Consider the following 27,581-nt stretch of genomic DNA (forward strand, 5'->3'; position numbering starts at 1 on the left):
GATAGATAGATAGATAGATAGATAGATAGATAGATAGATAGATAGATAGATAGATAGATAGATAGAAATGAAAGGCACTATACTACATTATAGATAAATACATAGTAGCACTCCTCGTGGTCAAGATCACATCGTCACAAGTGCCCCTCAGGCTCCCAGCTGTTGTAACGAGGGCCATTAGACAGGACAGGACTGACCAACATATATAAGCTGGACACTCGTGTGAAGTGAAGTCCAGCAAATCCCCAGGTGTGATGCCAACACGACATTCTGAAAGTTGTGTAACTCACAACGGGGGCCGACGCCTAGCACAGCTTCACCATTCAATCTAATGTTGTTGGTTAGGGTCAATGCTTATTTTATATAGCGCCTTTTAGGGCATTGCAGCTGTCATCAAGAGACTTTTGCACAATTAGGAGACAACGTTGGGGTTTTATGGGAATCAGAGACAATTTGAACTTGATAAACTCCCCCACAATGCCCCCTGCCCACTACTCCCCACTATCGACTCTTAGCTCCTTCACACCAAGTGTGGAAAGGCGCTCTATTAAAAAGTTATAAGAAAGAACACAAGAACAGCTTTGCCCTCCGCTATTCTCTCAGTATTCCCTCCAGCATGTCGTCTCATAGACCTATGAGTGCCAGGAGAGCCAACTCGTCTGGTGGGTGCCTCCCTTGATGTGCCCACTGCGTGTCCTCACTCTTCTCAGATGATTGCAGTCTGGCGCTCAAACGCCACTCTAGCTGTCCCTGTCACTGTGGGCCACTACATCACTTCAACTTAACAAGAACTGACAAGAGCGAAAATGCAAATACAGCGCGCATGCGTGGAGTGTTGCCTGCCCGCAGACTCTTGAAGTTAACGTGAAAGGCGCTTTACACAAAGGGTGAGACACGGACGTCTGTGTGCATTCACGGCCTACACGACACATCCTAAAGACACCCGGGACGAAAGGCGATTTAAAAAGAGACGGACGCACGGACAGACGGCTTTATTGGGCTCGCCATGTGCGACCATCGCAAGTTCGGGTTCTACTCCGAAGACACGCCCCCTTTACTCCACAAGTGTCCCAGGACGTGCAGAGCAGTACGCGAAAAGACACGCCCACCTCCACTGGAGCCCGCGGAGCCACGCCCCTCACAGCGATCCAAACGGCTCCGAAGTGCACGCCGAGTTGCTTGATTAGCGCAGCCGCTGATTAAACGAGCGCGCGCATTTGTTTCGAACTCCCGCGCTCGCTTTCGGTCTCCGAGGCGCGCTTTCGCACTTGGCGCGTCTTGATTGAATCAAATTAGCAGGATGAAGCAATCAGCGCCCTTCTGTGCGACACTAATTAGAGCGCCGATGTCGCGGCCCGAAGCCCCCAGCGCTCATTTGGGTCTGATCGTCGCCTCCAGATGTCAGTCCTTATTGTGGAGGGGGCTTTTTGTCAGCCATTGCTCACAAGTCACTTAAGGTGAAGTGCTTCATAAAGATGTTTTGGAGGGAAGGCGCTATATAAAATACAAAGGTCGTGAAAATGCAAGAGCGTATCAGTCCAGGGGTTACACACGAAAGAGATGTGGGCACCGGATTGTCCCCTGGTAGCTGCCCGGCTCAGAGAAAGAACAAAGTCTAAACGGGACGAAAGCCCACTGTAGCCCACCGTGACACACACGGCGAGACAATAAAGAGCCATCAAGGACTATCAGTTTCAACTGAAAGGCGCTTTATTGTTGCCGTGATTAAAACAGATCAATTGTAAATGAGCACAGAGGAACGACGGGGGTCTGGGGGCAAACTCTGTGTTTGTGGGGATTGCACGTCCTGCATTTCCATTGTGTGCTGGGAGGGCTTGCCTCGGGGGTCTCATTCCGAAGTTAACTGCGGATTAAGTGAAATGACAGTGTGGCGGAGTGGCTGTGACCGACTCAGGTTCAAAAGCGTCCAGTCCAGGCCTGGGGTCGGCTATAGAGACCCTTGGATGGGTGGACTGACTTTTAAGGAGGAAAAAAAAAGATGCCACCTTTAAAAGATGGTCGTCTGAACTTGTACAGAAAAAAAAGTGAAAAGCCACACACGTGAACCCGAGTCCAGGATCCTCAACCGTTGGTTCGACCACCCAAACTGACAACGGGAGTGTGAGAGAGGTGTGCTATCACGGCTGACCCTGCCTTACACTCTGTGCTGTCTGGATAGGCTCCACACACCCTGAGAAGAAGCAAACTGGACCGGGCTCAGTAAAGATGGACAGATCATTATGAAAGGCGCTATATACTTGAGAGATGGACAGATAGTTACAACGCCCTCTATAACAGGTAGCTAGATAGAAACGGGACTATAAAGATAGATAGATCGATATGAAAGGCGCTATATACTTCATACTTCACAGATGGAGAGGGAGATGCAACACCATATATTAGATAGCTAGATAGGAACGGAACTATAAAGACTGTCCGATATGAAAGGCGCTATATACTAGAGAGATGGACAGATAGACACAAAGACCTATATAATAGAGAGACAGGAAAGGCGCTATAAAATAGATTAATAGACAAGAAAGGCACTTACCGAAGTGATCGATATGTGAAAGGCACTAAATAATTAACAGATGAGACAAATGACAAATGAGTGTGAAAGGCACTATATAAGACATGTAGGTCACTGTAAGACAGACAGGCACTATACACGAGATAGATCAATAGATGTGAAAGGCACTATACATTTACAGATGTTAAGTCACTATATAATAAGTCAAACCCCAACCGCTTGAAGCCATGGAAGCCTTCTGGCTGGAATTCGAGTTACGTGACACTGTGTTCTTATTTTGGATTTACTGCACTGATTTAATTAAAAAGGAACATTTTTTTATTAAAATAACGGACGCCCGCCGGACCAGACCCCCCACCAACCCCCCCTACGCTCCCATTTTATAAATGTGACTTTATTCCGTTAATCTCCCAGTTGCATAGTTGGAAGATTAGCAGCGCTATAACGAGATGAGGATTTAGGTCGACTTGTGCGCTAATTATTTCAAAAATTCTTTTTTATTAAAAGTCACACAATAAGTTCACGGAAAAAAACAACTTTTAAAAGTCGCATTCGCTCCACCCCCTCGGCTTTAGCTCTGTAGCCAATGGTGTGCGACGAGCGAAGGCAAAACAAAACGTGTGATTGGCCGAGATGTTGGTTTCGAGGCTCCCCGCGGGGAGGGGCCGTCTTGTGAATGAGGGGCACCTGGAAACCGCCTGCACATTTACTGTGCGCCAGGGAGCCCCACAGCAGAGCAAAAGTGTGAGAGGAGAGTGCGGCGCCCTCGGAGTGACCAGCGGAGCGGCCCTCGCTTGCGTGTGAGTCGTGCACTGGAGAGCTGGCCGTGAGCCGGAAAAGCGACAGGAGAAAAGCGCTCAAGACCGCCGAGGAGAAACGTAAAGTGCAGATCCGCTAAGTCGTCCCGCTGGAGCTGAGCGCCGAGCAGCCTGTGGCGCGTGCACGTGAAGTGAGGAGCGGAGCGGAGAGCGGCCGCAGGTGAAGCCCCCGGTGCCGAGCGTGTGATCTGGGCAGCGCAGTTCAGGAGTGGCTGACGAGTGGACCTGCAAGCGCCCCGGACCGGCCGCCTTTGGGAGAAAGTGAAGTGAGAAGCGGGGCGCTCACCCGACCGGGGACTGTGCACGGCCGCTAACGGAACTTAACGTAAAGCGAGAAGGAAAGCGAACTTTGGGATTGCTGCCCTTGTGGAGCCGTAAGGCGGCCATCGGGATACGAGCCAAGCCCCGTGTACGTGTGAACTCCTGCCAGCCGGACCGAGGCATGGGGGGAGGGGGGTCCTGAGCAGCTGCTTTCAGTGGTCGCGATTTGAGGAGCGCGCTGCTCGCACCCTTTGCTCGGGCTGACCCGCTACCCCGTCCGGCAGCTCTTATTTTTTTTTTTCCTCCTCGGACTTTCTGAAGACCCCTTTGGGATTTGTGAGTGGGACCCACTGGGCCCAGATACCCCCCGCAGCTCCAACATGGACCACCACCTCCGGACTGTTTACCTGCCGACGCTCTGTGTGCTCCTGGCCCTTAGCCGCTCCATGGCCCAATACCATGGCGAGAAGGGCATCTCGGTGCCCGAGCACGGTTTCTGCCAACCCATCTCCATCCCGCTTTGCACAGACATCGCCTACAACCAGACCATCATGCCCAATTTGCTTGGGCATACCAACCAGGAGGACGCAGGGCTGGAGGTGCACCAGTTCTACCCGCTGGTCAAGGTGCAGTGCTCGCCCGAGCTCAAGTTCTTCCTGTGCTCCATGTACGCCCCCGTGTGCACCGTCCTGGAGCAGGCCATCCCACCCTGCAGGTCCCTGTGCGAGCGTGCTCGCCAAGGCTGCGAGGCCCTCATGAACAAGTTCGGATTCCAGTGGCCGGAGCGGCTGCGCTGCGAGAACTTCCCGGTCCACGGTGCCGGAGAGATCTGCGTGGGCCAGAACACGTCGGACGCCGCCAACCCCACCGCCTACCCGACCTCCTACTTGCCGGACTTCATCACCCTGCCGTCGCATCCCGGACCCGCTCACCAGCCGTTTATGTGCCCGCGGCAGCTCAAGGTGCCCACCTACCTCAACTACCACTTTCTCGGGGAGAAGGACTGCGGCGCGCCCTGCGAGCTCAAGAAGCAGAACGGGCTCATGTACTTCCGGGAGGAGGAGGTCAAGTTTGGACGCCTCTGGGTGGGCATCTGGTCCATCCTGTGCTGCCTGTCCACCCTGTTCACGGTGCTGACCTACCTGGTGGACATGAGGCGCTTCCGCTACCCCGAGAGGCCCATCATCTTCTTGTCGGGCTGCTACTTCATGGTGGCCGTGGCCTACGCGGCCGGCTTCCTGCTGGAGGACAAAGTGGTCTGCATCGACAAGTTTGGCGACGACAGCTACCGGACCGTGGCGCAGGGCACCAAGAAGGAGGGCTGCACCATCCTCTTCATGATTCTGTACTTCTTTGGCATGGCCAGCTCCATCTGGTGGGTCATCCTGTCCCTCACGTGGTTCCTGTCCGCCGGCATGAAGTGGGGACACGAGGCCATCGAGGCCAACTCTCAGTACTTCCACCTGGCCGCCTGGGCCGTGCCCGCCATCAAGACCATCACCATCTTGGCCATGGGGCAGGTGGACGGGGACCTCCTGACGGGGGTGTGCTACGTGGGCATCTACAGTGTGGACTCGCTGCGGGGCTTTGTCTTGGCGCCCCTCTTTGTTTACCTGTTCATTGGCACCTCGTTCCTCCTGGCGGGTTTCGTCTCGCTCTTTCGGATCAGGACCATCATGAAGCACGACGGCACCAAAACGGAAAAGCTGGAGAAGCTGATGGTGCGCATTGGCGTCTTCAGCGTCCTGTACACGGTGCCCGCCACCATCGTCATCGCCTGTTACTTCTATGAGCAGGCCTTCCGGCAGCAGTGGGAGAAGACCTGGCACATGCAGGTCTGCAAGGCCTTTGCCATTCCGTGCCCGGCCAATAATTTTGCTCAGATGACGCCGGACTTCACTGTATTTATGATCAAATACCTGATGACCATGATTGTGGGAATCACCTCGGGCTTCTGGATATGGTCGGGGAAGACCCTGCAGTCGTGGCGTCGGTTTTACAGCCGGCTTGGCAGTGCCAACCAAGGGGAGACGACAGTTTGACAGGCCTGGCCGATCGCATGTGAACTGTGGGCAGCTGGACAGTTACTTTTACTAAAGCTGGATGCTGTGGTCGGGTGGCACTGCCAGGCAGAGACTGGCACCACAGACTCTTCAGGACACTTTTGGCTGTTTGTGAATAACTTGAGGCCGGGGGGATGCCATTTCTGCCCCGGGCTCCTTTTGTTTAATGACTGATTTGGTCGGCTCGAGTGACCCTCTTTGAGGACTCGGAGTGACCTGTGTGACAATCCTGTGTCCCCTTGGCGTGGACGGACACTCGCGCGCGGACTGCTTTGTAAATATCCTCTCGCCTGTTTATTTTTTAAGGAGATATTTTATGTATTTATGAAGCCCATTTGCTGGTTTTTACTTGAGCCCCATGGCTAGAAGTGCCCCCCGTTTTTCTTACTGTAACGTTTACACGACCTCGGAATAAAATGAAGCCGATTTTAGCTGCTGCTGTTCTCTGTGGCGTTTCATTCATGGCGCTATATTTGGGGGGGGGGGGGGGTTGCTGCAAGATTTCCTGGGTGGACCCTTCAGCCCTCATTAGAGTGGGTGGGGGAGGGGAGAAGAGAGGAGGGCACCACAGTGATAAGGGGGGGGGGCATCTTACCACGGGACCCCCACCCACTTCGCACATATCTCGAGGTTTGGCTTGAAGTCTGAAATAATCTGAAGGCAAACGGGCCGAGTGCGTGACCTGGGGGGGGGGGGGGGGTGTATGGGGGCTGAGGCTTCATTCTGTTTAAAGTCTTCAGTGAGCACGCGTGCCCCCGGTGGAGCACAACCACTCGGGGGTCATCTGCTAATTTTGTGAGGCTCGAGGTGGGCAAAGATGACCCCCCCCCCCATAGGGTCGCAGACCATCCACACTTGATAGCCCTGAAAGGCGCCATATTTTAAACACAAGCGTGAGGGGGCTCCTAATTTGTACAAGCATGAGAAAGGCATGGCGCTATATAAATCCATCCATCCATTATGTAACCCGCTATATCCTACCTACAGGGTCACGGGGGTCTGCTGGAGCCAATCCCAGCCAGCACAGGGCACAAGGCAGGAACCAATCCCAGGCAGGGCGCCAACCCACCGCAGGCGCTATATAAATAAAATGTATTGTTATTAAAGGTGACCACCAAATTCATAGTAAAAGATTTCTGGGCAGAAGACATAAAAGGACAAACGCGTGTAGAAAAACCAAAGAGTCACCGAAGAAGAAAGTTTGGATGTCAGGTGACGGTAAATGTGGGGACGGAGCAAACCCAACAATTGGTGGGCATCAAAATGAGACGAAGCGACTTCGGGGTGTTGTTTGGGTCACAGAGTGGCGCAGTGCCTGCCGCCGCTTCATAACATTCAAGTCCCCCAAAATGTGCGCGGCCTCTTGGGGTCTCCCTGTTCTCCCAGCGTCCCAGGGGGGTTTAACGTCCACAATGGTGTTCCGTTAATCGTGGGCTGACCAGGTGTCCCTTTTTTTTTTTTTTTTTTTTTTCTTCCGGGCACTGAGGTTAATTAAACCTCTGATGGCCGGCGGGGAGCCAGTAAACGTCAAATCCCACCTCGTGCCCTTCAGAAATTCAAAAGACAGGAGGGTCTTCAAGCGCTCCTCAAACTCCTCGAGGAAGACAGAATTTCACGTGGAGGTGGGCAGCAGCTCGTCCCACCAGCCAGGAGGCACACGTGTAAAAGACTCGGCCATCGTCTAAAGAGCCACAGGTTCGGCCGATTGTCCCATGCATGAGTGGTCGTGTCCACCAGGTGACAGGCTAGCCTCCTGTCCAGCTTCTGTCCCTGCCTTGTGGCACCTGAACAAGCAGCTCGGGAAGATGGCAGCGTTCAATTTACACAACACGTCGTCACATTCGTGGGTCTACTGTACCGCTATGCGCGTGGAGGGTCATCACGTCATTGTCACACGTTGTCCACAGGAGTGCAGGTGACGGACAACACATGACGGCAGAATCAAAGTCGAAACGTCAAGTTCGCACGAACGGCTGGCCAGTAAGTCGGGGGTTAAATAATCAGAAGAGCCGCTATAAGCAAAATTTAATAATACTAATAAATACATGTCCTATGTTCAAGGCGCTTAATAGTATATATAGTGTCTTTCCTATTTTCAAATAATAATGCAGTTCATTTATATAGCGCCTTTCCTATAGTCCAGGTGGCTAATAATAAAGTAGTTTATTTATATAGCGCCTTTCTCAGGTCTAAAGGTGTAAATAATAATGCAGTTCATTTATATAGCGCCTTTCCTATAGTCTAGGTGCCTAATACTAATGCAGTTCATTTATATAGCGCCTTTCCTATAGTCCAGGTGCCTAATAATAATGCAGTTCATTTATATAGCGCCTTTCCTATAGTCTAGGTGCCTAATACTAATGCAGTTCATTTATATAGCGCCTTTCCTATAGTCCAGGTGCCTAATAATAATGCAGTTCATTTATATAGCGCCTTTCTCAGGTCTAAAGGTGTAAATAATAATGCAGTTCATTTATATAGCGCCTTTCCTATAGTCTAGGTGCCTAATACTAATGCAGTTCACTTATATAGCGCCTTTCCTATAGTCCAGGTGCCTAATAATAATGCAGTTCATTTATATAGCGCCTTTCTCAGGTCTAAAGGTGTAAATAATAATGCAGTTCATTTATATAGCACCTTTCCTATAGTCTAGGTGCCTAATACTAATGCAGTTCATTTATATAGCGTCTTTCCTATAGTCCAGGTGCCTAATAATAATGCAGTTCATTTATATAGCGCCTTTCTCAGGTCTAAAGGTGTAAATAATAATGCAGTTCATTTATATAGCACCTTTCCTATAGTCTAGGTGCCTAATACTAATGCAGTTCATTTATATAGCGTCTTTCCTATAGTCCAGGTGCCTAATAATAAAGTAGTTTATTTATATAGCACCTTTCTCAGGTCTAAAGGTGTAAATAATAATGCAGTTTATTTATATAGTGTCTTTCCCATGCTCAAAGTCTAAATGGGGGTACTCGACTGCCATCCTGGGGGTCCGCAGTGGCTACAGCTTTTCATCTTCCCCTTGCTACTAGAGCAGTGCATTTTTATTTGCGCTTGTTCCGAAGCCCCTAACGGCCTACTTTAGTTTCATGAGTTACATTTGGGTTTTCATTGTCGTCATTTTATTCACCAGTCATCTAGTTAACAATGAGCTGCGAATGACAAAGGAGCCTGCAGCCCTCCAGCTAAGGGGCTTCCATTTAAATGTGCCTGTGCATCATGAAATCGTTTGAAATAAATGAGAGAGAAGGGAAGGACCACCAAACAAGTGGATCAAGTGCTCAGAAAACAAAAGGCCTTCAATGTGACAAAGGCACCAGCAGGCCCTGCCGCACGAGTGAAGACCGAGTTTCATTACCTGCCAGGCCTGACTGGAATCAAAACCTGCAGCCCTCCACCCTCTTAGAAATGAAGGTGCCAGGGTGGTCCTGCAGAGTGATGACCGCAGGGGATCCATTTTTGGTTCCTAAAAGGCCCATCCGCAGGAAGGTTCTAGAAAGAAGTTTAATTTCAATCTATCAAAGGTTCCACCAGCCCAAGGAGATGGTGACAGATGTGTGACACTGTGATGGCTCATCATGTTAGAAGAACTTGCACTGCATACAATCACCACAGGCCAGGTCCAGGTGGTCTTAGTCTGTTCTGTCCTGCTAGGTAGTCTACCAACCGTGAGCCATTTCAGCTTTTTCTACATATTAGGAGATTTTCAAAGTGAAAAGAATCAGCTTCATAACAGAGGAGCCATTCAAGAACGAAATGCCGCTTTGTCGCACAAAGGGGCCACGAGGAACCACACTACCCAGTAAGGAAGTGTGATGGGCCATTAGAGGAGCAGCATTTTTAAGAGCTGAGCAGCCCTGCTCTACATATACAGTAATGAAAATGTGTCCTTCATCTCTCTCTGATGGAGGTCCATACAGGGCTAGTAAAGGGTTAAAAGTCAAAAATAACCTCGGACTCATAATCAGTGACTTGAAGCAGTCTGAAATGACACCCCACACGCCAAGGTTTAAAATTTGTCATTTTGAACCTTCTACAGGAGGGGCTTAGAGGGCTTGGACCACTGGGAAAGAGTGAAACATCACAAATACCACCATACTGGTGACCAGCAAGCTCGAAACAGCAGAAAACGACACTCCACGTGTATGTACATGACCAATCCCCATTTATTCAAAGTTCTGAGACCCCCTCTTATGTCAGTAGGGGGCAAACCCCTGGGGTCAGCTGACATGGCCTGCATACCTTCAAGGCCTTCTGATCATTTCTGCTGTAGACACTCGCTGGTTTACTCTTCATCGCGAGGATGTCATTTTCTGCACAAAGTATGGTCCGAAAATGGGCTAAGATGGGGGGTCATTAAGGGCTGGAGAGCCAGAAATTGAAGAGGGGGGGGGGGGCAAAAAACTCAGCGTCTCACATAACTGGACAACGGGAGGAGTGCGATATTATAACCCGTCGGGGGCTTTGTCGCAGCCGTGAGTCAGGGGGCGTGATTTCAAAGTATTAAAAAGTATTATTATTAACCTATTAGCAGTAGTAGTATTATTATATTATTATTAACCTATTAGTATTATTATTAACCTATTAGCAGTAGTAGTATTATTATATTATTATTAACCTATTAGTATTATTATTAACCTATTAGCAGTAGTAGTATTATTATATTATTATTAACCTATTAGCAGTAGTAGTATTATTATATTATTATTAACCTATTAGTATTATTATTAACCTATTAGCAGTAGTAGTATTATTATATTATTATTAACCTATTATAATAATGATAATAGTTTACATCTTGCGAACACACAACATAATAAGGTAATAAGCGCCGCCCCGCTCTGCCGTGTCACTCGATGAGGCGCCCGGCTTATTAATAATAATAATTCTTTATTAACACAGAACGTGAGATCGCAGCCCGCCGAATGATGCTAGGAGTGAAATAAAAAGGAGAAATTGATTGGGGGGGGGGGGGGGGTCTCAGGATCTACCTGAGCTGCGCGAAGCCCCCACGTTTACTGAGAGAAGTTCTGCGCCTCCTCCATTATAAAGTCGCACGTCGAGGTGTGTCTTTTGAAAAATGGGATTTTCATTGTGTGGTCGAGCAGCCTTGTCCTGAGCCCCCCCAAGCACCGCGGACCCGCTGACTGTTTTGTGTTCTGCCTCATCTGTGTAAGGCGCTATAAACGGCGTTTGAATGAGCAGAAAGTGAAGCCGCCAGTCCACGGCGGGCCGCTCGGCTCCTTTCTCACGCTTTCCATTGCCAGACGCCTAGGATGCCATCCTGAGGTGGGCAATGCAGTGGAAAAAATAAGTTCAAACTTTATTTTCACTACTTTTTTTCAGTGGGTGGCCAGTCTACCCTTTTGGTGAACACCAGTAAGTTCTCCTACACCGTTTTAAGAAGGCGCTCCCCTCGAATCGGTCGAATCTTCCCTTCCTCCTACGAGTCAAAAACGTTTCTGTCATCCACTGGGGAGACCCCCTCGGCGATCACCTTTGGGGGTCGCTCTGAAGTTTCGATTTAATTCTCCTCAATGCCGTAGAGCAGAGCAGAAGGCAAGTCGGCGCTCCTCTCGGGTTCACGCGCAGCGGGCCGAGCGTGCGCGTCGCCGCGTTGGATTCTGACCGGCTGTGCTGTACGCTGATGCACTGGCGCCACCGTCTGGGAAAAGATGGAATCTCAGTTGAGCGGCATTGATCCCGTGGCACTGGCTCTGATCTCCTCGTCCTCTGAGCTCCGGGCACGTCCCGCGGTTTGATGGCACACACAACGTGACAGTCCACCCAAAACTCGTCAGTCGGACTTCAAAATGACACGACTGTGTCGATGACTAAGTCACACTCCCCAACTTGGCAAGTGGAGGTGTGGGACTCTGGACAGGTGCTCCTTATCTTCTTGTTCTGCTCATATGGTGGGGTTGGGGGCTCCTGTGCCAGGTGGTTGTTCTTCTGTTCTCGTGGGTCAAACGTCGCACTTTTCGGACGCTCAGAAGGCTTTGTCCCCCACTTTGGATCTCTCCACAGCCATGTTGTACATTTGTTGTTCTTGTTGGTTTGTCACTGGTGTCCCCCCGCCCCACCCCCCCCAAATCAAAATGCTGCGGCGTGTCATCCAGGAGCGTCTTTCAAACACGCGTGACATCCTTGTGACTGGAAGTCGCTAAGCCGCGGCCACTAGGCCACTCAAAGGACCCCCGTGCTGAAGGAGACGTTTGGATGATGGCCGGCTGGCCGGTCCGGCGCTGCACGGCGGCTTACGTCACACAAACCAGGCTGCCGATGCTCAGCTGTGATTGGTCCGTGAAGACGTGGGCGTGTTTTCTGGATTTTCATGCGCGCGGCCTCGTGTGTGTGTGTGTGTGCGTGAGGGAGCACCGGGGACCCGAAGGAGTGGACATCTAGAAGGCTGTGAGAAAGTGAAGTCTTTGATGTGCGGACCACAGCCCACTCGGGTGGTCCACCAACAGGACATCGGGCTGCGCTCGGCTATGGCCACAGGTCTGCTCCATATTTCATCAGGAAGGGCTCTGTGCCCCATGGCCTCCTCTGCCTCCTCCTCTGTTTTGCATCCTTCCTCCTCTTCCTCCTCCTGCCCGAGCTGAAGTGTTTGCCCGCACAAGCTCCTCCATCTCCATAAGTCACAGCTCATGAACCCCACCCGTCAGCTGACCTGGCAGCACAGTGTCATAAGATGCGACAAGAGAGCTTTCTGCTCTGCTCCGGGTGGGTCCTGGGCTGCTGTCGGGGGGCAGCAAGTGGGACATGCTGGGTTATCCACCACCCCCTGATGGCCAAAGCTCTAATAATCACTATCGATTACCCCACTTGGTGGGACGTGGGGAAAAAGTGGGTCACGGCACCGTTAAAGGTTGAGGGACGTTACGAAGACTTCATGTCACTTTATGAGATGACACTTTTGTTCATGAGGTGAGTGACATGATGAGACCATTCAGACACACTCTGAAGCAGAAAACCACTCGGTGGAGAAGCAAAGTCCCCTTCGTTAATGACACCCACAAATACAAGTGACCATCGGTCACCGTCGACTTGTCACTTATCCATAACTGCTAAAGCAACTGAAATCTGGACCTGTTGTAGTCGGGAGTCCGAAAGCACATCCAAAAGTGCCCACTAGAGGGCGATATACCGCCAAACCCTGTGGATAAACTGGCAAAAGCGGCGACTTTCCATTAAGGTTTTATTTCCACAGAATTAATGCTGAGAATCTCCAAGGAGCGCAATGGCAAGATGGAGTCGCCAAAAACACAAAGCAATCCAAACAAACAAAGTCTCAAACGACAAGTGCAGAGAGTGGTCTGAAGTTCTCAAACGGTGAGCAAAACACAAGAAACCCACCACAAACAGACCCCCAACCGCCAGGAACCGCGGGGGACCCCCTGGATGCGGAGGGCAGTTCCTGGAGGTGATTGGCAGGTGGCCCCGCCCACACAACCCACTGCACGTCACCAAGGCACAGCACACAGCAGCACACGTATTACATGACAGTAACATTGATATAAAATGAAGACCCCAAAATGAATAGGGACCCCCGGGCTGAAATATGAGGGATGACCATCACAAGGAAGAGGAGAACTGCAGGCCGCAGCGGATGAACGACTCACTTACCATCCCAGACTGATCCACTAGGGGGCGTCAGGCTTCATCAGCGGCCATCTTATACAGCGCCTTCTCAAGTCAGTGACATTGAGTGACATTTGTTTCTATATGTCTGCATCAGAGCAGCTGAATTCACCCACTGGGGGGATAAGGGGGCATTTTATATAGCGCCTTTCTAGGGTGAGCACCAACCCAGGACACTTTACAGGCACAGTTCAATTGTTTTTAAAATTCCACACCTGAAGCCCTCATAACTAAATTGAGCCAGTAGGAGGCACTGAATAGGTGACCTCTACGATTTTTATAGCGCCTTACCATCACGAGCATCATCCATTTACAAGGAGTCTGAGCAGCTGTAATTTATACACTCAGGGTCGAACATGGATAGTGGGCAGTGTTATATAGCGCCTTTCTAAAAGGAATGCTATCCCAAGACACTTTACAGACACAATAAAAAAAAAACTTAACCCTTTAAGCACTCGACTCGCACCTCAGATGAGTCAAAAGTGCTGACCGAACGGGTACCCTCGTCATGTCATATAGCGCCTTCTCAAGTAAGTGCCACCCATTTCCAGATTTCTACATCCAGAGCCCTAGCACTCGGGGTCACACAGGGATTATTCAGGCTTCATCCTCATCTTGGTATATAGCGCCTTTCTGCAGGGAGTACAAGTAGCACGCAGTTGGTGGCAGCTGAATTCACTCTTATGGGGGCGCAACGGGAGTCAGGGTGGGCTTTGAGCTGGTGAGCTTGTCATGTTGTATAGCGCCTTTCAATTGCAGACACTATGCCATGGAACTGCCAGCACAGCACTATTGCCTTCACATTGGTTAAGATGGCACACTTACTTGGGGTCATGCCAGCATTCAGACTGCCCACTAGGGGTCGCTATATTGCCTGTTGTTCTTGTCCCAGTGGATGTTTGGAGGGGTGAGCTAGTGGACAGCCATGGTGGGTCAATGGGAACCCCGCAGACACTGCTGGACTGGCACCTTGGCCAGTGTTGGCTCCTGCTGATAACTCCATGCTGTTTGGCGGGGCTCGGCATTCAGAGGAGAAAGTCGGGGTGGAGGACGGATAGAAGAAGGGCGGCGTGGCTTTATGTGACACTGATATAATGTCCTGCCGTGTCCGTCAGCTGCGGTCAGCTTCACCTGGAATGCGCAGGAGCACAGAGGAGTGCAGGGCCTCCATCAGTAGGGGGCGCTGTGTTAGCAGGGAGTTCAGAAGTGCCGATGCTGCTGCTGCTCCTCCATGTCTGGAGCGGATTGACAAGCACCTCCACCTCCACTGGAGAACCCCTGGTGACCACCAAGGTGTCCCACGTGATGCCCAGGAGGGTGTCCAAGGATGGAAAGAGACCCCACTCTAGGTTGGTACTCTTTGTGCTGTGAAAGGCGCTATATCATACAAAGAATAAGTGATCGGGCATGGCCATGATATGGCACCTTTCACAGTAGAAAGTGACTCTGGTGGTGTTAACAACACGTTTTTTGATGGCACTTTGCCCTGGTGCTTAAGACGATGGACTGCAGAGCACAAGGCTGCCAGTTCAGTGCCCACCCTGAGCGAATCGCTTCACCTGCCTGAGTATACAATGTAAGAAAAGTCCTGGGACAGGCGCCCTATAAGATTATAGTCATGTGCTGTATGTCTCCATTTGGGACACTGATGACCCCTGATGGACTGGCTAGTGCAGCCCCCCCAAACCCCCAGTGATGTGTGGGACCATTGAAATGCTGCCATCTAGTGGCCACTGTGCCTTTTGCATTTTCCTCTTAAGTGGCCCAACAGCTGTGCAAGATGGCACTCCAGTAGCCTCAGAGCGCCCTCTGCTGGACGCTCCTGCAGATGAGACCACACCTGAGCACTGGGGGGCAGCGTGGTGCAGGCGAGGGGTGAACTCCAAGCGTGACTGCGTCCTCTTACCACTAGGAGAACAGTGGTGAACACGTCACCACATGTCCCACTTGTAGGCTGCACTGTCCCTGTCCTTGTCGCTACAACTTGTCACTAAATGAAGACACATGGTGCCCAGCAGGGCACCTCCATTCTAGGTTGGGTTCTTGTGGAAAAATGGGCTCAGCACTCAGATGGATGGATGGACGGATGATTGTGTTTATCTGTGAATTAAACTGCGCAGGCCAGGTCACTTATTCTTCGTATGATATAGCGCCTTTCACAGTATAACATGTTAACAGCATGTTTATTTTTGAGTGGCCTGCTGGGTAAGCTGATGGACTGCACAGCACAAGACTGCCATTTCAATGCCCACCTCCACTCCCTGTGTGACCCTGAGTTCATCGCTTCACCTGCCTGAGCACAAAGTGTAATAAAAGTCCTGGGGAAGGCGCTATATGAGGTTAAAGTCAGGGATTGCAGGGTCCCGTTTGGGATGTTAGGACACTGATGACCCCTGACTGGACCTTTAACAGCTCGTGGCTAGCTAGGGCACCCCCCCAATAACGTCTCCATCTGCTTGGCATGCTGCCATCTAGTGGCCGCCAAGCCTTCTGCAGTCCCCTTGTAGTTGAGAGTCAAACACTCAAGTATCCGCACAGCGCCCTCTGCTGGAGCACTTCTACTAAATGAGACTGCACTTGAACATTAGGGGGCAGCGTGGAGCAGGCGAGAGGTGAACTCCAAGCGTGATTGGGTCCTCTTGCCACTAGAAGGTGGTCTAGCAGGACAGAGGTGGACACGTCCCCCCAAATGCTTTTTAAAGTCCCCGCCTGTGCCACTTGTAGGCCACGCTGCCCCCGGCCAGGCCATGGCATCATGTGACTAATCAGAGGAATGCTGGCTAATGAGCTCGCCGCCCAGTGGCCCCCAATGATGCCCCCGAGGCAGGGCTGGTTTGGGAGGCTGAAATCTGAGCCTCTCCACAGGACAGGAGGCGTCGTTTTGTTTTTTTGGGCTCTGTTGTTCTCGGAGCAGCCGGCTTCATTTCCTTTTGGCTGCCACGGCAACCAGAAAACATTCTTTCGGCACAATAGGGTCCGGCCATTTGCTTCAGCACTGCTGCAAGGACACGGGCACCGAGTGGAGAGAAGCGTCTGGGCAGCGGCTACTGAAGAAGGTGTGGACGGCGGGGCGTAAGACAGTGGCGGGGTGGTGAGGGACACCGGGGGTCCTCGGTGCCACCACTTGCACCAGCCAATTCTCTTAAATGGTTTGTGGAGTGGCGGACCTTCTGGACTGACTGAGAGGTGGCCAGGCTGGCAGCACAATTTATGATGTACCCGGCCCTTCAAACACTGAATGACCGAGACTGGGGGGCCTGAGTTGGCAGGCCAGGCAACTGACAGCCCTTCTCATTGTTTTGTTTCAGAGAGACTTGGAGGCCTAGGGATGCCCACCGATGCCCACTGCTGAAATGTGGGTGAGGGAGTGTCACTGGCACAATGAAAGAGCTGAACTTGTCACTTCTCAGTCGCGGATGTGGACAGGAGATAAAGGAGAAGGTGACCGATGTCCATGGGAGGATCGAGGTCTACTACGAGCCAGAGGTGAGAGCCGGCCATGGGCAGCGCCAGCGTCTGGACGGGCACCAAGGCAGACCCACATGTCCTAGTGTCACCTCCCCTTCACAGATGCCACCAAGTCACCTTGTAGTTCAGAGTCACCACTTGTCCCATTCCAGTATGGCCACATGTTGTCTCCCACTTCACCCATTGGTTCTGATGGCATTTACAGCTGCAGCTTGTCCCAGTCTAGATGGTCACCACCAGTGCGCTGCTCCCATTTGGGCCACCAACTGCCAGCATGCTTCAGATGGTGACCACAAGTTTAGGTAGCAGCTCTGCCTCTCATTCCTGGTGTGACCCTGAATCACCACTTGTCCCAGTATGGCCACAAGTCGTCTCCCACTTCAGCCATTGGTTTCTTTTGCTCCCCAGCTCATGCCACCTCAGTCCCATGTCCCCACACATCTCAGTCAGACCAGTTCTATCCACGGGCACTGATGGTTCTCTTGTAAGGGGTGCCGTCCCCTTCCCAGACGCAGACCGCTCTGCTCTTCTCTTTCAGGATTACTTCAACTGGGTGTCACAGCGCCACTTTTTCCGGCTGCGTAAGATAGAGAACGAGCGAGGGCCGCTGAGGCCCCCCGTGTACATGGCAGAGCCGGTGCCCCCCAGGACCTTCAGTACACGAAAGGGGCCACTCATCCTGTACTCCGAGGAGCTGGCGCTTTCTGCATGGACGCTGGCAAATGCTGACAGGAGGAGCCGAGGGCCACAGGCGATGGGGGACAAGGACGAGCGGGAGCTTAACACGCTGAGGGACCTGACTGGTGCCATCCTGGCATATGGCAACAAGCAGGTGGGTCATCGGGGGCACCAGACGAGCAGGCTGAGCACAGTGGACACACAGAGCGGGAATTGGCAGATCCCACCTACACCTTGGTGACTTGCAAGATGGATGTCAGTACTTGGCCACCAGGTCATTGTAAAAGAGTGCAAGGCGCTATATGAGTGGCTGACTGGTACTGAGAGTCAACATGTAGAGAACAAATCCACGTGTGTGTGTGTGTGTGTCCGGTGGTCTTCATGGAACTCATAAGAACCTCTCAGAGGTGACCGGGTCCCTCACACCCCGTCTTTCATTTCTTTTAGGCTCGGCACAAAGATGTCCGCTCATTTTTCCAGTTTCTCAGCCCACCAGAGGAGAATGTGGACCGCCAGGTGCGCCCGGGCTACTCAGCTAAGCGGTACCTGGCCTGCCTGTCTCAGACCTGGGATCCCACCAATGTCCAGAAGATCAGAGCAGGTAAGATGCCCCCTGACTGGCACCATGGCGAGGAGGATACCTGGCACAACTCATCCAGTCCACTCAGAGATTGGCTCACATTTTTGAGTGCTCTGGAAGCTGTGAGGGGCTTCAAGATGCCATGGGAGGCCACCCTGACTCACCCGTTGTGCCACCCAGTGGAGGACTTACTCTCATGCTGCCATCATTTGAACTCACCCCCCCACCTGCACCTGCACCCACTGCCTCATTACCCATTAACCCATCTTGCCCATCTGCCTCACTTACTGTGCCCCCCAAGGTCTCACGTCTGCCTCTTCTTAGCCATACCCCACCATAACCTTCCTCTAGCCCACCTTACTTCCCCACCTGTCAGGTGCCAATGTGGCCCAGCAGTTTGTGTTGGCACCAAGTTCCCACTGCATACCTGGGTTCAATTCATGCCTCAGATGCCCTTCACGTGTGGCACCCATGCCCCTCCTTGTGTTTACCTCTCCCATTCCACCCGTCCTCTTTAATGCACACCTCTGTGTCCCACAGGTGCCTTAGGGGATGCCCCACCAATGCCAGAAGGTGCACCAAGCACGCTGCCACACTACAGAGGGCAGCACGACCTCTCGTCAGCCCCCCGGCCGTACAAAGTGCTGCCCAGCATTCCGACGGCACTGGAGGCGCTTCCCGAGGGCCGCCCTATCTGGGACTCAACTTCACCACCAGGTACCGTGATCATATCCCGCTGTGTCTGCCATACTGTGTGCCCAACATCAGTGACAGCCACTCCACCCTCTCCTCCTGTCACAGAGACACATGATGACCCCAAGGGAAGGAACGAAATGCCAACGGAAAGAATGAAAAAAAACGTTGAGTACCAGATCCTGATCCCGGTGCCCTGTAGCGAGCTGAGCCCCATCCCTGAGACCCGGCTGGGCACGGAGACGGAGAACAGGGACCCTGAGGTAAGTGAGTACACCCTCCTTACTGATCGGGTCACTCCATCTCACCACCTCATGCCACCTTCATCAATTTTAGAATTTCATCATCCGCCTGTCACCAGTCAAATCTATCAAGGAGGAGGAGGAAGAGGAGGAAGAGACCCCCGCTCAAGCCCTCCGGGCGGCCATGGCCTGCATCAGCATCGATGCCTCCTGGCTCCAGAGTGAGGCGCACTCCACCAGTGAGGAGGGCACACCCCAGAAAGCGACCGTCCGTAAGTAAAGCCACAACAAAAGTGCCGTTGACCTCAGGAGTGACCCCTGGTGAATGATGGGGGCCAGACAGATTACACCAGGAGTGACAAGGAGAGAGATGGGGTGACATTCCTGAACCAGTAAGACCTCATCACTCCAAAAGTGTCACCCGGGATTATTTGTCCTATTTCTGTGGCACCACCTCACCCTTGGAGTGCAGCCCCCTGGGCTCAGTAGGGCCTTGTTGCTTCAGGAGTGGCACAGTGGGCTCCTCAGATGTCTATCAACAAGTGACCTTGTGTTCTTGTCAGCCCTGCTTCAGTAGGACTTTGTGACTCAGGAGTGCCATTTTAGGATTCTAGGAGCCTGTCACTCTGGGTCACCCCGAGTGTGACAGCCATAGGTCAGTAGGGCCTTCATACTGCAGGACTGACCCCCCAGTTAAGTCAGTGGCATCTCATCACCCCTGTACTGGCAAAATGAGAGTGGGACCTGAAGACACCAGGAGTAACACTCTGGGGCTACTAAGATATCACCTCAGACCTTTGACTTTGGTGGCCAGGAGGACTTTATGACCCCCAAGAATGATATTTTCATGACAGGACCAGCTTGATGTGACACATGTGGTCAGTAGGGTCTTCTAACATCACTGTGGCCCTGACACTCTGGCCCAGTGGCACCTCAGAGTGTGCCTCTCTTTGGTCAGCAGGGCCCTGGTACTCTCCAGGTGACTTAGTCTGTCCTGAAGATGCCCACGTCACAAGTCACTCTCATCCTTCCTATTAACAGCACCACCAGAGGCACCTGAGCAGAGGGCAGATGCCCAGGAGCAGTTTCTCCCATCAATCCTACCCACCTTTCTATTGGATGTCAGCCCACCCAGGATACCCGAGAGGAAGGTAAGAAGAGAAGGGGTGCCAGCTTGGGGGCTGTTAGTGGGAAGAGCAGAATCACATAGGAACTAATGCCTGCCCGCTGTGCCATTCAGCCTCTAAGACTGCCACGCCTGGCCGAGCCTTCAGGAACAAAGAGGAGGTGTGAGGAAGTGGAGCTCCCCAAAGAGCTGCTTATCCTCCCACTGCTGCAGCTGAAGGGCATCGGGCCAGACGGGGCTCTGGGTCTGGCAGGTACGTGGTAAGAGATGGGCACTCCCTGCCCGGTCACTGGGGCACTTACCTTCAGGCTGGTGACAACTGTTTGAGTTTTCTGATCCATAGACTTGTTAGACAACGAGAATGAGAATGAAGTGGAAACTGGGGAGCCACCAAACAGGCAAGAGCAGAGCGAGAAAGGACCCCCAGGACCCCTGGCTGAGGAAAAGACACAGAAGAAGCTCCTTGGGTCTCTTCAGAAATTTGGGCTTCCAACAAGTGGACAAGACAGCGAGGCCTGCGAGGGCCAAGGTAAGATCTAAAATAGCGAAGGACACGTCAGTGGTGACAAAATGTGTGGAGATCACAGAATAGCAACGCAGGTGAGGATGAGAGCTCAGGGTGGTCTTGAAAAAGGGAAAGAGTATCAGCGGGGATGGACCGCCTACTAGAAGAAGGACGTGGACAGGTCAGAGGGGGACAGAAGAGAGGACATCTGGAGATGGGATTAGTGGAGACAAAGTCAACTAGAGAAACAGGAGGGACAGATCAATGAGATGGCGATATGCAGGTGGACTGGGCAATGGGGTCAGCAGAGGCAGATAAGAAAATAAAAGAGATGAGCCAGTGTAGGTTAGGTCTGGAGATGGTGTGGGCGGTGGGATAAATGGAGGTAGGGTCGCCAAATGAAAACAAAATGGAGGAAAGGTCAGTGAGGGTGAGATATTGAAGAGGTGTGTGTGATGGGGACAATGAAGACAAAGCAATCCATGGCACAAGAAAGAACAGGTCAGTGGAGAGAGAGATCTGGAGATAGTGTAGGCAGTGGGATAAATGGGAAAAAGGTCACCAGAGTAGAAATGGAAGTTTGGGTAGGACGGAGGTATGGGGTGTGGATCTAGAGATGGCATGGACAGGAAGAGCAGTAGAAACCAAAAGAGATGTGGAGATGGTGTGAGCAATGAGGTTGATGGTGAACAAGGACACCAGGCACACAATAAGAGACAAATCAGTGTAGGACAGGTCTGGAGATGGCGTAGGCGGTGAGATAAATGGACGTGGTTTCACCAAATTAAAAAAAAAAAATGGAGGAAGTCTAGTGAGGGTGTGTGTGATGGGGTCAGTAAAGACAAAGAGGGAACAGGTTGGTGGAGGGAGAAATCTGAAGATGGTGTAGATGGTGGGATCAACAAACACAAGAACACAACATAAATGATAGCAGAGAGCTTGGTGTAGGACATATGTGAAGAGCATGTGAGCGGCGAGATCAATCCAGACAGAGTCCCTGGAGCCAATGTGGAGACAGGACAGTCGAGAGGAGCGCTGAAGACAGTGAAGGTGGTGGGATCAATGGAGACAAGAGAACAATGGGAGACGAGTCAGTGTAGGACAGAACCGTAGACGATGTGGGTAGTAAGATCAATGGAGACAAAGCCAACCAGAACATGGAGGTGGGCTAATGGTAGAGGTCACTGGAGAGGAGGTCTGGAGATGTCATGGGCAGGGGAATCAGAGAGATGAGGGTACACAATAAGGGGAGATAGTTCAGTGAGGTGGAGATCTGGAGATTGTATGGGCAGCAGGATCAGTGCAGACAAGGACACCACACAAAGAAGAGACAAGTCAGTGTGGGACAGAACTGGAGACGGTGTTAGAGGTGGGATGACTGGGAGAAAAGGATATTGGAAATACTGTAGTTCAGTGAGGTGAAGATCTGGAGATGGGGTCAGTGGGGGGATCAGTGCAGACCAGATAAACAAAATGGGAGGATAGCCCTGAAGATGTAGACATGGGATCAATTAAGAGAAGGTCACCAAAACAAAAGGAGGGATGGGCTGACGGAGGGGAGATCTGGAGAGAGTGTAGACTGGACCACCAGAATAAAAAAAGGAAAAGGGTCAGTGCATGGCGGATAGGGAAATCAGTGGAGTCAGTATCGATGAGGCACAATGGCGGGAGATGACTGGAGATTGGGTCCATAGATTAATAAAGTAGAAGGGCAGATCAACAAACCCGTGACCAGAACAACAAGAGGCCAATCAGAAAAGATGGGGTCTTCATGACATATGGCAGGACAGGTCAATGGACCTGCGTCCTCTTGGTCACACTAGGGGAGATCGCAAAGAGCAGCTCAGCAAAGACAAGGTGGCAGACAGAGTAGAGGACTGGTGTTTGAGCACAGCACATCGAGATCAGGGCGCGTGAGATTATAAGTGACCAATGACAAAACACCCACAAACTTGCCCGAGTGACCAACACTCACAATGGGCGACCGTTTCCATTTTACTTCTGAAGAGTCCACGGACCCTCAGCTGCCTCCCAGGTCATTTCTGGAGATTCTGCCTCCAATTGTGAGCAAGAAGGGTCCAAGAAACCAGAGCAGCCTGACCTTCCTCAAAGCGCACCTCAAGGAGCACAGGGACATGGACGATGGCATCATCAGAGGCGTCCTGCCCTTTGAGATCAGAGGTGAGTGGCCTGCCAGTGTCCACCATCATGGTGCCAGCCGCCTTCATTTTCTCATTGGCTGCTTTGTCCTTGCAGAATACTACAAAAGTGGATCAGTGGGCAGCATCATTATGGGGCCTGATGGGCAGATTGTCCACCTGTCCCTCCTCGGGTCACTGAAGGACAAGGATAAGGACCTGAGCGAGGGAAGCCAGGAGCACAATGGAGGTGGGAACACTTTCTCCTGGGAAATACATTGCTTTTCACTAGCAGCCCGCTTGATTCAACAAGGGGCACGAGGGTCTTAGTTGAGGTCAGCCTGGTCAGCTGATAGGCCCCATCACTCATGAGGCTCCGCTCTCCTTCTGTTTCAGATGAGCTGCATGGCATTCCAGGCATCAGCATGGCACCCGGATCGACAGTGTTTCTGCCTCAGGAGAAAGGTCAGTTCATCTCACCCTCACATATGTGTATCCTATCATAATATACGTGGACTGGCACTGCCCTGCTGACACTGCGGGCACACTGTCGAGCGAACACCCCCATCTGCACCGCTCTTAGATTCAGCTATGCCGGATGCCCAGATTGGTCTGAGCTCAGTAAGGAGATCAGTGCCAACCTCAAGTCTTCATCACACTGTGGTGATGCCTACTTCCATCTTGGGCCTGAATCTCAACCAGAAGTCACTGGATGAAACAGTGCCAAACTTTGCCCATCTTCATTCCACACATGTGGGTAACCCTTCCTTTTTTTTTGCCCTTTCTTTTTAGGGTTCCGCCTTGTGGACTACAACCTTGAGCAGCATGAAAGGTCACCCTTCAACTCAATGGGCCAGGATCAGAACACCCAGGTGAGCAGCGCCAAGGATACTTTGGGAATGACAGGTCTGGTATGCATCATGGGGCTCAACTGGGGGATAACCCATGCTGGACAGCAGAAACTGCCCACAAAGGAAGGGGGGGGGGGCTGACATAGTAAAGCAAGATGGTAAAGCGCCAACTAGTGGTCAAGGTAGGCTCTTATGCCAGCCACGACCTCACAGCCACCACATGTAACTGGAGGCCACTGGGCATGGCTACATTAAGACCTGCTTGATGGGCACATTAAATGCTGGGTGTTAAATGTAAAGTTGGCACACCTCAAAGGGGTCCTGCCAGCTGCTGTGTTTAGAGGTGCATGCAGCTGCAGGACAGTAACTGGTCTTTCTGTCTCCAGGTTCGTGATGAAGGTGGACTGACACTAACCACAAGTCATAAGGGCTCCGGCCAGCCAGTAGTGGACACGTGGCAGGTGAGTGTGAGTGGACCAGCCACTGTGGTGGCACAGAGGGTGTATGGGGGGAGCACCACAGCTTATTCCGTCTCTCCCCGCCTCTCTCAGGACACTGCATTTCTACAAAAAGGCCAGCAGGTGGCAGACAAGAGCAACAACACAGGTGAGCCACCCTAAGCGCACCGGCCACTGTGGTCACTGTGGTTCATTCACACTGCAGGGCTCTGCCAATGCACATCAGGGCACTACTGGACAGTCCCACCAGTAAATGAGCGCCACTGCCACTGTGTCTTTGCTTCTCAGGCTCACTTGGCAGTCAGAGAGGCGGTGGACCGTCTTCAGACCAGCAAGGTGGTACAACTGCGGCCCTGGCGAGTGGCAGGGATGGCGCCTCGCTGCCTCCAGTCCTGAAGGTCAAACGTAGGATGGGCTTTGACATGCTGAAGCAGCCTGGAGATGCTGACCTTCAGCATATGAGAGACCCGAGACCCCCAGTAGCTGCCGCCTCACCCCTTGAGAGCTGGAAGCACCCAGAGGCCTCTGGCGGACCTGAGTCACCTCACTTGGGAAGGTAAGGCACACCAAGTACCGGTCACTCCTCAGTACCCGTGCTCTCCTGTCCACCTTGGGCTTTACTTTATGTCACTGCCAAGCAGCACAGCGGCACATCATCCTGGGGACCCACAAGCCAGCCACCGCAGACTGGGACCCTTGGTGGACAGGGCCGGTCAAGCATCTGCTAGCAACAGTATGCTGAGGAACAGCGGCCAGACAATGAACATCCACCCAGAAGGCAACTTGGTAGGTTTGTGGGTGCCAGCCGTGCTGGATTTTTAGATGGCATCGATGTCATTACCCCTGCTCATTATTTTGTCTCTGAAACAGGATGGCGGCACAGAAGATGGCAGAGCTCAGCATCCACAGGTTGGCGCTGCCAGTCACCAGAGGGATTTGGGCAAATCCAAGAAGGGATCAGATCTGAAGGGGCGCGCTAAGTTTGTTGTGGGTGAGTAGCTGCCCACCCTGCCTGCTTCCTGTCGTTCTGTAGCATGCGTGTCCACTCACATGTCCCCAAACCACAGGGAAGCCCAAGGAGAAAAGACCTGAAGACAAAAGCCAGGCATCAGGCACAACAGCAAAGACAGCCAAGCACCAGCGTGGACACAAACGTAGAAGGAAGGCAGGGCTGGCAGAGGATGGGCAGGGACAGGGCGAGGAGGTCAGCTCTGCTGGACAAAAAGCCCACAGTGGCAAGAAAACCCCCCGAAAAGAAGGACTGGACATGGAAGAGGAGAAGAAGGAGGAGGAGGACCAGGAGGAAAAGGAGAAGGGCAGCACCAAGCAGGCAGCAGGAAGAGAGCAGCAGGGCACCAAGAAAGAGCTGGCTGATGAAACTGCCCGCATGTCCTTCAGCAGGACATCAGAACAACTCAGGAAGCAGGATACCAACAAGGAAGACGAAGAGGAGGAGGAGGAAGAGGCTGACTTCACCATCTACAACAGAGAACTGGACAGCAGTGAAAACAAAAACCTCAACGCGAGACAGGCACAGGCGGCCCTGGACAGAAACCCCCCTGCCAGTCTGGTTACCAGTGGTCCAGCTGGCCATCTTGGGACCCCCAGCACTCCGACTGTAAGTATGGATAAGCAGTCACTTCCCAGTGGTTGACATCTGGGCACTCAGTAAAGGTGGTGTCACAGTGAAGGACAGTTCAGTCACATGATAACAGTGGCATCACACGGAGGTGGACATCTGGGTCACTCAGAGATGGTGACCTCACATGGTGGGGGGACTTTGGGGTACTTGGTAACAGTGATGTCACACTGTGAAGGATGGCCAGGAGACACAGTAAGAGTGACATATGACTATGGTGGACAGCTGGGTCACTCAGTAATGGTGATATCACATGGTGATGTGATGTCACTGGCTTCATTGACCAATGCCATGCCATCCATCTTCCACCATGTGATGTCACCAAGTTCAGCACCCCATTCCGAGTGTCCCACTGCCTGCTCAGTCCTTTACCACTACAGAGTGCCCAGACTCTCCACAAGTCTTAGATATCACACAGTAGTGGGCAGTGAGGTAGACGGGGCTACTAAGTGGTGGATCAGACCAGTGGGGTGCCTAGCGAGGGGCACTGAAGCTGGTGACATCACTCAGTGATGGACACCTGGGGTGCTCGGTAATGGTAATGTCACAAAGTGGTGGATCAGACTAGTGGGGCACTGGGTACTCTGCCCTGAGCTTGGTGGGCAGCTGCTGGTCAATGAGTGGTCAATGGCAGAGAAGAGGCCAGCAAGGCTGGTGACATCACTTAATACAGTATTATGAATGGCGCTATATAAAGCTTTCCTTTTCATGCAGGTGCCCACAGAGCTGTTGGCAGTGCGGGATGCTGAACGGGCAGACAACGCAGAGAAACGACGGCAGGAAGTGGAAAGGAAGCGGCACGAGCGGGAAGAGCTGAGGAAGAGGATGGAGCAGGAGAAGCAGGAGCAGCAGGAGCGTGAGGACAGGATGAAGCAGGAGCTGGAAGAGGATGAGCGACAGAGAGCTGAGGAGATGCAGTACGAGCGGGCACAGCTGGCGGGTGGGCTGGACATGGGTCCCCATGCCAATGGGCTGCTAAATGTCTCTCTCGCTGCTTTGCCAGGCTGAAGAAGCTGCAGCAGGAGGCCGAACAGCAGCAGCAGGAAGAGCAGGAGAGGATGAGGCGGAGACTGCAGGCGGCTGCCCAGGAGCGGGAGCGGCGGGCACAGGAGGAGCACCGCAGGAAATTGCTGCTGCTGCAGAAACTCAGGAGACGGGAGGAGGAGCAGCGGGCAGGTAGGAGGATATAGAGTGGCAGCAGGCACCATCTTGGGTCTGGGAAGATGAACTGCACAATGAGGGCACTGAGCAGAACACCAGAGGCTGTCACTTGTTCTTCAACAGCTGAAGCTGCTCACAGGCAGGCCGAGGAGGAGGCCAGGAGGGCAGAGGAGGCGCGGAGGATGCAGGAGATGAGTGAACTCGAGCGGCTCGAGTACCAGCGGGGGAAGAGGGAGGAGGAAGAGCACCGGCGGTGGGAAGAGGAAGAGCGGCAGAGGGTGGCAGCCGAGCGAATGCAGCGAGTCCTGGAGGAGGCCAAGTGGCAGGCCTTACTGCTGGCCAGGTGAGTCTCATGGGGTTCTCACCGTGGCGTGGGTACCTGTGGCAGGCACAGCACGTTTACAGGTCATGTCCCACCCCTGTGCCCCCAACAGACAGAGGGCTGTGCTGGAGCAGCAGCTCATCTTTCAGAGGGACCTGCTGGTGGAGGTCGACGGGATGGAGCGGGCACAGGAGATTTCTCGACCCTGGGTCTACTCCTACTTTGAGTTGCTGGAGATGCTCGGACTGCCGCTGCCAGCCGAGGGGGTGCAGAAGGAGGCCTGAGGGTCACAGACAGCCTGCTCTCGGCGCCATCATCTGGAGGATCAGAACCACTACACACTGGAGTTGTGGACTCAGCAGAACAAAACCTTCTTTTATAAATAAAGTTTACATAAAGTA

The 27,581-nt window shown here is 52.4% G+C and overlaps 2 protein-coding genes across 3 annotated transcripts; both read left to right on the top strand.

The window, feature by feature from the left end:
- The first annotated feature begins 3,193 nt into the window (after positions 1-3,193).
- LOC114655275 (frizzled-7-A) lies at positions 3,194-6,103 on the top strand. The gene has a single exon (XM_028806144.2). It carries the CDS (start codon positions 3,990-3,992, stop codon positions 5,649-5,651), a length of 1,662 nt encoding a protein of 553 aa, XP_028661977.1. The 5' UTR covers positions 3,194-3,989; the 3' UTR covers positions 5,652-6,103.
- Positions 6,104-16,269: 10,166 nt separating this feature from the next.
- On the top strand, positions 16,270-27,565 carry LOC114655276 (uncharacterized protein KIAA2012 homolog). Of its 2 annotated transcripts, none has more exons than XM_051931156.1 (24): positions 16,270-16,375; positions 16,628-16,805; positions 17,326-17,619; positions 17,913-18,066; positions 18,586-18,762; positions 18,847-19,001; positions 19,075-19,252; positions 20,022-20,131; positions 20,221-20,359; positions 20,450-20,635; positions 22,619-22,792; positions 22,868-22,999; positions 23,146-23,214; positions 23,542-23,621; positions 23,987-24,061; positions 24,152-24,206; positions 24,347-24,614; positions 24,700-24,844; positions 24,929-25,049; positions 25,126-25,676; positions 26,412-26,614; positions 26,701-26,873; positions 26,982-27,201; positions 27,293-27,565. In XM_051931156.1, exons 2-24 carry the CDS (start codon positions 16,701-16,703, stop codon positions 27,462-27,464), a joined length of 3,936 nt encoding a protein of 1,311 aa, XP_051787116.1. In that variant the 5' UTR covers positions 16,270-16,375; positions 16,628-16,700; the 3' UTR covers positions 27,465-27,565. The 2 variants fall into 2 exon arrangements, with proteins under 2 accessions (XP_051787116.1, XP_028661980.2); XM_028806147.2 differs by having other exon boundaries at positions 16,271-16,391.
- Positions 27,566-27,581: the final 16 nt, after the last annotated feature.

The sequence above is a fragment of the Erpetoichthys calabaricus genome, chromosome 8 (genome assembly GCF_900747795.2).
Source record: "Erpetoichthys calabaricus chromosome 8, fErpCal1.3, whole genome shotgun sequence".
Lineage (NCBI taxonomy): Eukaryota > Metazoa > Chordata > Cladistia > Polypteriformes > Polypteridae > Erpetoichthys > Erpetoichthys calabaricus.